Here is a 13,277-nt window from a genome sequence, read left to right as displayed (position 1 = left end):
GAATTACTTTCTTACTTGAAAGGAAACTCAACAAGCATGGGAAATTTTCTATCATTCAAAACTGAAGTGTAGAAATTATGCACAAATTTGAATATTTATTGAAATTAAAGGAAACTCCCAAAGCTTTTTTGTAAAATAATATAAAACCTAGAGAAATGGTGAGCATTCAATAACACACCCGTGGCATTTAAACAAGCACAGGAGAGGCTTTGTCATAATAAGAGGAAGGTTTTCTCACCCTCTACCTCAAATGTCCTGCCCTGTTCTGTCGCAGCATGAAGTTGGAGTTTATGTCTTCTCACAGAGGACTGAAACTATTACCTACTTGTTATAAACCTCTTCAGATTTCACTGCTGTGGGGTAATCTGTAGGTTCTGATTGACATCCTTGGCTGTCTCTCACACTCCCTATGAAGTTCACGTGTACCTACCACCTGAAAGGCAAGGTAGGACATTGTTTTCACCTTGCCCTCTATTTTCAACTAAAAAAGTCATTCCTCAGGTATAATTCTGAACCAATTGCACAGGAAGGGAGTTATTCTTTTAGTTTAAGAGCTACACATATGGGTCTTTTTTCTTTCCACAAAGTGCTGGCCCATAGCTGTCATGACACCCATCTGGAATTGAGATTCTATGGAAGACCTTTCTCATAAAAGTATTTACTCATTTTTTTTTTGCACCATAACAATTCCTAGATGTAATGTACCAGTGATAGACAGCTCTTGAATTTACTCTGCCAGTAGGCTGCCTCCTTAAAAAAAAATTATTCCTGAGCAGGTGGAGATTAGCCTATGAAAAATGCTTTTAATTTTGTCCACTCTCAGACTTACCTATCTGTCAAACCCATACATGTGACAGCAGTTGGATTCAGCTTATCTCTACTTTACCACCTAATAGCAGGTTTTAAATAGTCCATGGGCTCTTAGTTATTTGTAAGCTGAGTTCATTTGACTCCCTTCCACAAAACAAACCCAATAAAATACAAAGACACTGAACTGCCAGTTCAGTTTCTGAATATTAAAAATAAACACGACTGTGTCCAGGAATCTGTGAAAATGACTTCCTTTTGACATCAGGAAATAAAATAGCCAATGCAAACCATATCTTGACGGCTACTTCACGAGACCTTGTGGTTCTTTCTACGTGGAACTTAGTTTACACAGTGCTCCTCTGTAGTAATATTTTACATTGACAATTTTTTCTACTCATCTTTTTCCTCGCGAAATCGAACTTGCCTAATTTTGCAGCTCTCAATTGCACCATTTGATTTGTGCAAACCACAGCTTCGCAGAATTAAGTGAGATGAGATGCCCCAGTGTTGGTGTGGCTGTGGATCTATTATGGCTTCATGCTTCACTAAATGGCAGGATTTCCACAGGGCAGTACCTATAGTAAAGTGGGCCTCAAGGGGTTAACGTGGGCTGAATCTCAAAATAGACACGCAGCTCAGCACACCTACTCACTTATAAAGAATGAGCAATAAATATGTGCATGCAAATTCTATTTCTATTAAAAGTTACCGTGGAAAAGTAGAATGCTCTTTCTCACCATTCAAACTAGAAGAAGATCAAGGGCATGGACCACCTTGCTCTCTTCAAAGGGACCGAGCTTAGGGCAGCACCTGAAACAACTTTGCCCTACCACCTACAGGCCTGAGACTGGAACAGGAAGAAAGTTCTTATATGAAAATAAACTAGCTCAGTCTTCTCTCAATTAGCTTACTTCTCGATATTTTACTGGTTTTATTGTTTTACTGGGTATTCAGCTGTCACAACTCAGACGATGCTCCCGAAATGATCCCATGTATTGAAAATAAAAATTCTTCACCGTGTTATTAATCCGATGTCTTAATGAACGGGCAGACATCGGTGGGTTCAGCATTTCGTGTGTTGGCTCCTCATTTCACACTGCCTTGACATCATCAAAATTCTCCTGATTTGGACAGTAAGAGGTGAGTGGACAACAGCCAAATGCAACTTTCAGACTTAATCTACTTCAGTCATTTAAAAACGTTCACAGGACAATGAAACAAAACATATATTATCTACTCTCTCGGGTAAATACTGGTCTCAATAACAAGCTGTCTGGGAGATGCATGAAACCTGTTCCCTCTCTTATCAATGTTTTCCTGGCCATCAGAACTAAGGCCCCCTACTCTATTTTAAATTTAACTCTATGAAAATGGGCAGTACCCAAGAAAACGCTAGCACAATTTCAGATAAAATATACTGTTGTGAAGCTGAAAAGTGCACGCAAAGCAAGCTGCATTATTAGAATGTTTAAATATTAATTATACCGCTGTGTAGTAAAGATGATCAAGTATGAGTGTCAACTAATTTTCTAAAAGCTGCAACATTTACTTTCATCTAAACTTCCTTTGTTAAACTAAAACTAAAAGCCCAGCAAGTTTAGTCTACTTGAGTGTGTTTATTTTTATTGGTTTCTGCATAATTTTTTTCTACCATAAACCAACTTTAACCCCTTTTCTGTAATCTCTGCCAGTATAACTCCAATAGCACATCATAAAATTCCTATAATTCTTCAAAGCCACGGAGTTGGAAAGGAAAGGCTTGGGCATTTTGTAACAAACGCCAGCTACAATCTTCAGCCAATTATGTTTAACTCTTGCAAACCTACTTTTTTGGTGCATGTGGAGAAACTTAGAGGTTTATGCTGTGTGGCCACTCTCATTTCCATCGTAAGCATTCTTCAGTTGCTTTTGAGTTGGAAGCCACTTCCATTTGGTGAAGAATATTGTGGTGGAGGTAGACAGAACCTAGCTCTGATAGCTGTGGAGTTCAGGCTGACAGATGGGGAGACGGATGTACACAGTCCACGTACAATCAGAGAGACTTCTTACCTATGCAGAAGCCTTTCCTGATAGAGATGAGGTGGCCTGGAAAGTGGACATTAAAATGAACTCTAGTGATGGAGGAGTTAGGCAGGATCACTGCCACTTACCCCCTTGTTGCTTTTCCTAGCGCCTACTGCTCTCGTAGATTGTAAAACAGCTACTAGAATCAGGCAGGAGAATCACTTAAGATTCTTTAAGAAGAGACAAAGGAAGAGCATGTGTGTAGAGAGAGATGCTCGGGTTTCATCCCGTCACCCATGGATGCCCAGCCAGGGTTTCCCACCTGAGACAGATTGCGGCTCATGTTCGACTCACTCATGCACAAGCAGCAATACACAAGTTCAGTGTAAGCCACTTTAAAAGCTCATCGGGCGCATGCTTTACTTGTACAAAATACCTTATTCATGACGGAGCAGTGAGGGCCTAGGTAATTACTTGAATCAAGGTGGCCTCAGAAGTGTTTAAATCTGTAAGGACACTTAGAGCATGAATAATGCAAAATAATTTGCATCTAAATTTTTTAAGTGTTCTTTATTCAAAAACTAAAATGCAGTTCCGATTAAAGTTTGATGAGTGAAAGCTGAGCATTTCGTACCCACTGTGAAACGTCTCCTGTATGTGGAAATTATTTCAGACAGTGGTGAAGGGACAAAAGAGTTTTATTTTTGTTGGTTTTTTTTAAAATGTAAGTTGTGACTAAGTCATCCTTCTTTTAAGTCTACCTTTCTTTAGGTTTTGTACTGGCTCCCAAGGTAATTCCTGAGTTTGTTTACCAGATACAAATACAAATTTCAATCCAACCCCTTAGGAAACACAATGAAAACACTTACTTTCTCAGACCCAGTAATTTGCCAAACAAAATAACATTTGCATTCCAAGCTAAGGCAATGCAACTCTCTTTCTCTTCCTCTCACCTAAAAGTTTTTATTCAAATTATTCTTCTTTTGGAATCACTAGACACTCTGTTCTCGCAAAAGCTTAGAATACCCTATTTCATTTCCTTGTTATTATATCTATACTACTGTACGAATATACATTATTTAATATGTCACTGGCAAATTTTCAGTGAAAAGCTAAGCAGTGTCAGTATGTTAACTCATACTTTTTTAAGGAAACAAGATTGAACAGTTGAAAGTCAATTAAGAACCCAAAGGCAACTTTGTCACAATAACATATCAAAATGTTTATTACTACCCTAAAATAGCCTTTCTTCATCTAGTTTCCTAAAACTGAACATTTTGAAGATTATTTCAAAGGAGTACTATAGTAAGATTGAATTACCACCTTTCCAATTTAAAAATATTTTTGTCAGGGGTTTAAAAAAGGAAGTAAATCATAATTTAAAAATAAATTTTCCTTTTATTTTGCTAAATTTCTACCATCTATTATCATTTGGGCTGCATAACCTGTCCTGGAACATCACCACATTTGCGTTTCACTTAAGTTTGTGAACATTTGAGACACCCACAATTCAAGAAATTGCCATTGTTCCCTGGATTCTTCTGCCATGTGATAGGGAGCTCTCCTGGCCCTTCTTTTCTACCTGAGATCAAAGTAAAGTTCAGTTAGAAAATAGGTCTTTCTCGTCTGGTTCATGGGCCTCCTCTGCGGCTGTGTGGAGGTAGACAGCTGGAATCAGGCAGAAAAGGCGGTGCATGTCTGACCAGGTTAGCAGCAGACCCAACCTTCTAAGTGAATTTTCAAGGTAGTTCACTCTGTAATCCAGAGCAAAGGGAAATTTCCTGCTGTAGCCCTTATAAAGTATAAAGACTCAGAATTTAGTGCATGCTCCAAAGCAGGCTTCTGCATTATCAGAATTTTAGACGAGCATGTCTGCCCCGCTCTTGGTGAGTGGGTACGCTTTTTTCTCTTTTTTTTGGATTTTGAACAATGAAAACATTTTTAAACTCATTGAACAAAGATTTCCCCAGCAACAGACCCCCGGCTCAGCAGGTCACCTATCTTTGCGACAGTTTTTCTTTTCCCACGCTAACCCCAGGGCTCATTTGCATAAGGTCTCTGTTGTGACAATTAGTTTCAGGTGAGCTGATTTCTATGCAACTAGCCCAAGACGATGCACAAGCCCTGGGCCTCCCTGATCCTGGTCCTAATTGCGACTGACTGGCACCAGACACAATCATCCTCTTGATTCAGCAAATTGTCCTGCTAGTAGCTTGTTGTGACCCCGCAAGCACAAATCATATCATGTCAGTCCAGCCTAGTAAACAACCACTAAAATACACTCTCAATGAGCATAATAATGTCTTTTCCATATTTTAGGTATAGTTGACTAAATGAATGCAAATGAAAGCAACAGTCTTTTAATTTTTGTCTCTGTGTGTGTGTGCGGGTGTGTTTTTTTTTTTTTTTTTTTTTGGTTGGGAGTGATATTCTGACTCCCCAGAAAAACTTTTTAGAAAATGAGACTGCCCCTGTATTTAAATTCCATGGCTCTATATAGCCCTGTCACCTGGGAGAAAGTCCCCAGGTAAAATAACTGGCTGCTTTCAAATTCCTTTTAGCTTTGTTGTTGTGGAAATAAGTAATATGCTCTTTCATCATCTCCGAAGCTACAGGGTACATCAATATGCACATTAGCAGGGTTCCCAGTAGTCCCTACTAGACAGAAAAGCATTTGGAGCCAATGAAATTTCACATCTCTGCATAGCAACCCAAGTTAAGGAAGAACTTTTCTTAATTCTAGGAAGCAAGGGAGAAAAAAATAAAGATAAATGACTTGGCATTAACAGAATGTTTAAGGACAATAATTATTCTTGAAACATTGCCTCTCCCCCAACTCTGTCTGAAATTCTGAACTTAACTGTACTATGCTACATGTCTCATAAATTCCTTCTGCCCTGATAGTCAGGAATTCTGTCTGCCATCCTGTCATCTTACTTAGCTACTTACCTGTCACGTCTATATGCTAAAGTTAAAAAATAAATGAATAATTTAAAAAAACAAGTCCAATAAATGTTCCGAAAGCCACTTGGCTATTTTTTCTACTCTTGAAAAATAGGTATTGCCACTACTATGGCGTTACTTTTCTTTTCTCCAGGTGGTTGTATATAAGCATTTGCTTCCTTGATATGAACGATATGTCCATTCATATCCTTTGATATGAACGATATGTCCATTCATATCCTGTCTAGAACTAAAAAAGTTTTTCACACAGATAGTGACTTTTGAGAGTTTGTATCTTATTTCAAACTGGTTTCTGACACATAAAATTACTTGTTAGTGTTGCAACACATTGGTTTTGTTTTTCGTTTCAGGTACATATGTTTGAGGTGAGGATCTTAGAAGGGGGTCAGGGGTGATGGAGAGAAACTGAAGAAAAAAGAGAAAGGAAGAGGGAAGAAGGAAAGGAAGGAGGGAAAAGAGATTAGATTAAATTTTGTATTGAAGAGAATTGCTTTAGGTCCTTTTGAAAACATTTTTGCATTTATGGTGGAGGGACTGTCTACCCACCCTCAGATAAACTAATCCTCTACGTGGGCCTTACCTCTTGTATCTGCACGGTCCCCCACTCCCCAGCTACACAGCCCACTCTTGAGGGGCACACACTGCACGTGGCCTGAGCACATGGTCCAGGGTGTGACTGGAAGAACACAGTATTAATTTTCTGCTATTTCTTACGTCTGTTATGATTTTTAACCCCGTTTTTATAGAGACATGAAAACTGTATTGCCAAAGGCTTTACATTAATTCAATTAAAGGAGACTAGCAATAGCTGGGGGACAGGAGGTTCTAAATTCTAGAGCCCCGTGGGGTATGCGTTTAGACCATCCTGAGCAAGAAAGTATTTGAATCCAGATAAATAAGTATATAGCATCAAGGTAAAGGATTGTTGAGGGAGCTACATAATTTGATAATAAAATACAATTTACATAAAGACCTTTGATATGAAAAATCTGTACATCAAACTAAAAAGTCAGGACACATTTAGTATAAGCAATGTAAATGAATATCTAGCATATGTTTTTCCATGTTTGGACATAACTCCCATTTTATATGAATTATGAATTTATTGAAAGAACAGTTTCAAAAATGATCATGACCTCTAGCCCCACTCTCACACTCCCTTCCTGTGCTTATAACCTTCAGATAGAGAGAATCATCAGGGTTACCTCACCTTTTGGGAAACTTTAAAAAGTAAAAAATTGCTCGTTCTTGTAAAGTTCTTTTCCATGTGAATTGAGATAATAGTGTAATCTTGTCATACGAATATGTGAAATAAGGTAAGGTACCCAGTTATGGAAAAGAGAAACCAATCCACATATGCCTAAGTGAATAATTTAAACACAATGGCTCGTTCCTACTTTCAATGCTTTTAACTTCATAATTTGCAGTCACTGTTTTCTCTTTCCCCCCTGTTTCCCACTTTCTCCTTGTTCACTTCTTTTTCTTCGAGCTGAACCTCTTCCTCTGCCACCTTGGGGGCTCGGTCCCCTCCCAGCACAGCTTGAGATTTCTTTTTCTTTGCAGCTTCCTTCACAAATGGCTTCCTTTTCTGCAGCCCAGCAGTCTTCTCTGGTCCCTGGCATGCCTTTCCTGACTCATTTCACTTTCCACCTCCGCCTACCATGGCTTCTCACCTCATTCTACTTTCCACACATGCCATCTTGCCCTTTTATATCATTTCTCTTCCTACCTCTTGAAATCTAAAGATTTCTCTAATTTCTATTCTTTCCTCTTAACCGTGTTAATTGCCTTTCTTGTAATCCAAATTTGTTGAACTTCACAGAGTTTTCTGATTAGAATTTATTTTCCTTTCAGCTTGTGAATTCCTAAAAACATCCCTTTCTATGTTTCCATATTTATCACCTTCCCCTCTCCTCCAGTCTGCTCAGATTTCTGGCCTAGAGGTTATTCTTCCACACTTCCTAATTGTTGCTTCCTCTTTAGTATTTCCCATTGTTCTCCCATCTCTGTCCTAAAGGGATTCACTTCTTAAATTACTAGGCAGTCTTCTTTTATTTATGCTATATTTCTTCTCATCTCTCTATAATCTATTTTTTCAATTGTTCTATCTTCTACTTCTTTACGGTTAAACTCTCCTTAGCACCTTATTTTTCCATGAACTTCTACCTGCCTAGTTCATGATTTTTTTTTGCCCCTTCCCCATCTCTCTGTATTATTATTTCATTGTAAAACTTTAATCTTAAATTATTTCCTACACTATCCATACATTGTGTTTTTATATATGTGTTAGCTTTCCTTAATACAAATCCAGCACTCACTTAAGAATACCGGACTTCCCTGGTGGTTGAGAATCCGCCTGCCAATGCAGGGGATACAGGTTCGATCCCTGGTCTGGGAAGATCCCACATGCCGCGGAGCAGCTGGGCCCGTGTGCCACAACTACTGAGCCCGCCAGCCACAACTACTGAAGCCCGCATGCCCTAGAGCCCGCATGCCGCAACAAGAGAATCCACCGCAATGAGAAGCCTGCGCACCGCAACGAAGAGTAGCCCCCACTAGCCGCATCTAGAAAAAGCCCGTGTGCAGCAACGAAGACCCAATTCAGCCAAAAATAATAAATAAATAAATAAATAAATAAATAAGAAGGAACCACCATTATAAAAACAAACAAACAAACAAAAAAACCTACCAAAAAAGATTCTTCATTTAACTTGGACAGTATTGAGAGAATTCTGCTTATTTATGAGAGAGAAAAAAAAAATCATTGTTCAGGTAAGATAACTACCTATCTATCTATCTTCTAAGACACTGGAAACCAGAAGCTGTAGGTTTGACTCCTGGCTCTTTTACATATTAAGTAGGCTAATATTAGCCAATAGCTTTCTAATTTTTCTGAGTCTTGGACTCTTTGTTTGCCTTAAGTACCTTCTCTATCTATCTCCTAGAATTATTGTGAAGATCAAATGAGATACTTCTGTCAAGGCATTTGTACAATGTTAAACACTCGAAAATCATTAGTTTTAAATGTTATCCTTTGTGTTCAAACTGGATATATCTGGAAATAGGGTTTATAAAAGTATGACGTTCTAAACTGATGTAATTTCATTACTTTAGAAGAAGACTGAATGTAGGCCAACATAATTTGCTTGCAATCACAAGAACAGAAAAAGTTCATAAATCTAATATTCAAGTAGAAGATTGGAGATGCTAGTTTAGTGGGAGATATGAAAAAATGCTATGTTAACTGAAGGAAGGTCTATATTATTTGCTTTGGGTTAATTTATAAAATACTCATATAGTTTTCTGGTTAGACAGTAGTCAGATGCCAAACCCTTCCTGTGTCTACCTTAAAGGCCACCTTTTCTGAGCTATACCTTCCTCCCATCATCAGATTTCAAAGTAAGTGTTTGTCCCAAATGGGGCTGATTTGTTTGACCTAAAACATTTCCAACCTTTATGTGATACTTATTGTATAGACAAATACCTTAGCATTCTGCTGTGGGTACAGAAACCACTAAGGGTTCAGTATTTTTTGTATAGTGAAGCGAATCTGATGTGGAATAATAGAATTCAAGGTGGTACGGAGTTTTAGAGAGGATCGGGGTCACACACCAAATATCTACACAGACCAAGCAGGTGAGGGAGGGGGGCTGGTTCTTCCAAAGGGGATCCAGAGTAATTCCCTCATGGTCTTTCCACGCATCCGTGTGAGCCAGAGATGTCACATCTCTTGAGTTCTCCAGAGGTGCTGGAAATCTGACTCTTTGAGTGACGTTGCCCAATTTTAAAATATTGGCAACCAATTCAAATGTGTTTAAAATACTTTGTGAGCCAAACCAAACACATCTGTCAGCCACCAGTTTGCAACCTCCATCCAATCCCTACATTTTACAACCAGGGACATGAGGCCCAGAGAGGTTAAGGGATGTGCCATGGCCAGGCTGTGATTGGATGGCAGGGCTGGGGGGCCAGAAACCCAAGTTTCCTGAACCAAGTCCAGGACTCTTCTCATTATACCGGGTTGTGATCCCAGAACTCCAAAGAGCAAGCAGCTTGCTGGAATGGAAACTAATGGAAGACAAGTGGCCTCATCAGGAATGGCTCCTTCTTTACTTTTCCCCACCCCAAACTCTTCCTGATTGCCATTGCTGCTGCTTGTGAAGGTAAATGTGCTGAAGGTAGATGTTGACAAAGGGGCCAGGAGGATAGACTTTTTTTTTTTTTCAACATCTTTATTGGAGTATAATTGCTCTCCAATGGTGCGTTAGCTTCTAGGATAGACTTTTCAATTCCTTCCTGGCAATTCTCCTGCCATCTCCTCCACAGACTCTCTACCACCATCTCTTTCTTCTCACCACCCCCTCGACTGGGGGAGGACGGCTTACTTCTCAATGGGACTGCAGTGGGAACCCACTTCCTGACAAGCTCATGTCAATACCAGGTGAAACATCTTCTGAGCTCTCTGTAGAGGAATTATGAAAATACCTCACCTGAAAAGCAACTCTCCAATCTTTCTAAAAACACGTAGAAGCAGTAAAACCAAAGAGTCTTGAGTTTAGAACATATGGCTCCATCGTCCAATAACTCACCGTGTAGGCACACTGAATTTTCTGATTCTAGCCCATTTCACTCTTGGCATATACAACCACTGTAACTTTACACTTCAGAGGAGAGAATCATTTAACCTAAAAATAAGACATCATCTCAGATTGGATCTTGGGAGAAAACCGTCAACAACAACAACAGCATTTACATTCAAAACAGCATCCTGTCCCTGATTTGGAGTCAGAAGACCAGGGTTCAAATCCTGTTCTGCCAGCTCTGTTTCCATTTCTACCCAATGAAGAAAGCCTACGGGTGAGGATAGTTGATTCTCTGGTTTCTTCCAAGTTCGAAAAATATATGAATGCTCTCTAGGGAAAATACTTTGGAAAATTAAACACAAATGTCAGATTATACAATGATTTTAAAACAGAAAAGGATGTACATACATATATGCTAATTAGTATTATCATTTCATTCCAAATATTGGAACACTGGGTTTGGCAATTTCGGAACCAAAAAATCTGGTAGGATCCTTTTTAAAAAAAAATTGATAGATTTGGACCATATGACTATGTATCCTCACTTACCTATGCCAGTGTTTGGATAAATAGAAAAAAATTAAATACTTAGAAAACTAATCAATTGGGGTATTCCTTTATGATGTAAATTGTTTCAAGAAACCATAAAATCAGTTATCTAGCATTGCCTTCTCTCTTATTTTCCTTTTCTTCTCAGCTTAAGAAAGTAAAAATGAAATCAATAATTTAAGCTGTCGCCCTCCCAAAGAGGAGAAAAATATTTTTGAGTCAGTGTTATTTTCCAAAACCTCTGAGTTTTTTAGGCTTTAATTTGCCCCTCACTGACATCTATCTTTACCTTACGATGTAAGGGATACTTCAGATGAACCTAGAGTCTCATTGAGGTACCCCATCTGAGTTTACAAAACTTTTACAGTTGGCTCAACTGGCTCAAAAGGACTCGAAAAAAACCCACAAACAATTAAAAGACCTATTCTTGAAAGGATTCCTTTCTTGTATTCATACCTCTCCTCTGACTAAACCTTTCATATTGATCGCAAAAGTGTAGATTTTTTTACCTCTTTTTGGTCTGCAGGAAAAATAGGTATTTCAATAAGCATGGAGAAAGAACACGTCAAATAAGATACTAAAAGATTTTTTTGAAAGAAAGACTGTATTTTTCTCAATTACATTTTTATAAGAGAATGGCCATTCAAGTGGAACTTGGCAATTCACTTTACCCACTCATTTCCACGTGTATTCTTTTTAAAACTAAATCTACCTTGATCATGGTTTTGATTACGAATCCCGAAAACAATTATGGAAATGATCTTTAATATAATAATATATTTTACTGAATGTCTCAGCTTTTTCATTCCAACAACTGAAACAGAGACAATTCCTTGCCATGTTGAAATGTGTAATTATCATGTATCCAAAAGGGAGGGTGTAATTTTCACATCTGATTACAAGGGAAGGGTGTAAGTGAAGCTGCCTGGGTAAACTTAACACTTGTTTACGAAGAGCACTACCTTTGATATTAAAAACTCAAAACACTGAGAAAAATCAAGGGTAACATGCACAAAACTAAACAAAAACCTAAGTATTTTTCTTGGCCCTGCTACACAAATAAAGTCATTTTCACTGACCCTGTACTGGTTTACTTATTTCTGATGATTTTTGAGACTCTACTATCATTTTGCAGGCTTCTTGGTGACTGTACTGTTAAGGGTTAGGAAGCTCAAGCATTAGATTTAATTCAAAAGGAAACTTCAAATTCATATTATTCTTTTAAAACTACATGGTCAAGCCTACTAAAACATATTTAGTTATCTATTTAGCTTTTAAACTAGAGGATGATTTCCATCTCAACAGATCACACTTTCCTAAACACAATCATTGCTTGCAAGATATGTATTTTTGATGTTTTTATCTCCTTGCTTTTTTTTTTTAACTTCTGATTTACCTTTGATAAGATCAACTTCTGCTCATGTGAACTTATGCTTTGGACATGTAGGAAGAGATAATATCAAAGAAAGCCAGAGCTGTGATGGTAGCTATCACTTAGCAAGAAGATTGAAGATAGATGCAAGATCACACAACAGGTAGGAAAAAAACTGTCCTAATAGCCAACACATATTAGGAACAATTTTGAATGATATGTAATTATGATTGCTAAGTAATTGTGCTTGTTTTTGAAAAGCTTAAAAAGATTGAATATTAAGGATACTTAATATTCCTATTGCATTTCAAAAAACAGGCAAGAAAGGGAAATACAGAGAAGGAAAAAAAGAAAGGTTAAGAAACTGATTTAGGAATAGAAGATAAAAAACATTTTCACGCTAAAAGAAGCCTACTAAAGCATATTTAGTTATCTATTTAGCTTTATGATTACACAGAAAGCAATGAATTTGTTAGAAAGCTACTAAGTTATATAGGTTTTGCAAATGCAGTGCTAATGGGAAGGCTGATTTTTGGTATATTTTAGAAGTTAGGGGTTTTTTTTGATAACTTGCCAAATGAAACCTGACAAGCAAGAAGTTTGAAAAAGGATACAAGCTACCAAATGATTAAGATTTCTGAATAATTACAACTAAATAAAAAGTTACTCTGTGAAAAAGAATCAGGCTCCCCATTCCTAAACTGACATTGCCTAAAGCATTTCGGCAATAGTCGGAGCTTAACTTTTATATGATCTTAGCTTTTTTCTCTTTATAAAGGATTTCACTGTGAGTCTTACATTCTGCTTTCCATTAAATCAAAAAGCAAAACACCTGACATGCATCTCCTTTCTCCCCTACTTCAGTGGGCTTGCCTGAGCCCTTGCTTGACCATAGGGCTGCGTGGAAGGGGCGGAGGTTGTAGTTTCCAGGTAGCTTAGAGGCCTATCCACCACAACACATCCATGTCCGCAGCACCAATCAATGCTTAGCGCAC

General features: G+C 38.1%; 1 protein-coding gene across 6 annotated transcripts in view; it reads right to left on the bottom strand.

Moving 5' to 3' along the window:
* Positions 1–13,277, bottom strand: part of ZEB2 (zinc finger E-box binding homeobox 2) — a 127,381-nt gene that overhangs the window by 82,994 nt on the left and 31,110 nt on the right. For 2 of the 6 annotated variants that reach the window (XM_082395803.1, XM_082395807.1), the window contains exon 1: positions 6,359–6,578. The exons of the other annotated variants lie outside the window; for them this stretch is intronic. In XM_082395803.1, the coding sequence (XP_082251929.1) occupies positions 6,359–6,440 (82 nt within the window). In that variant the 5' untranslated portion in view covers positions 6,441–6,578. Of the gene's footprint in view, positions 1–6,358; positions 6,579–13,277 lie in introns of those variants that run through there. 6 annotated transcript variants of the gene reach the window in all.

The sequence above is a fragment of the Balaenoptera borealis genome (genome assembly GCF_965194805.1).
Source record: "Balaenoptera borealis genome assembly, chromosome: 6".
Lineage (NCBI taxonomy): Eukaryota > Metazoa > Chordata > Mammalia > Artiodactyla > Balaenopteridae > Balaenoptera > Balaenoptera borealis.
This window is presented reverse-complemented; position numbering and strand designations above follow the sequence as displayed.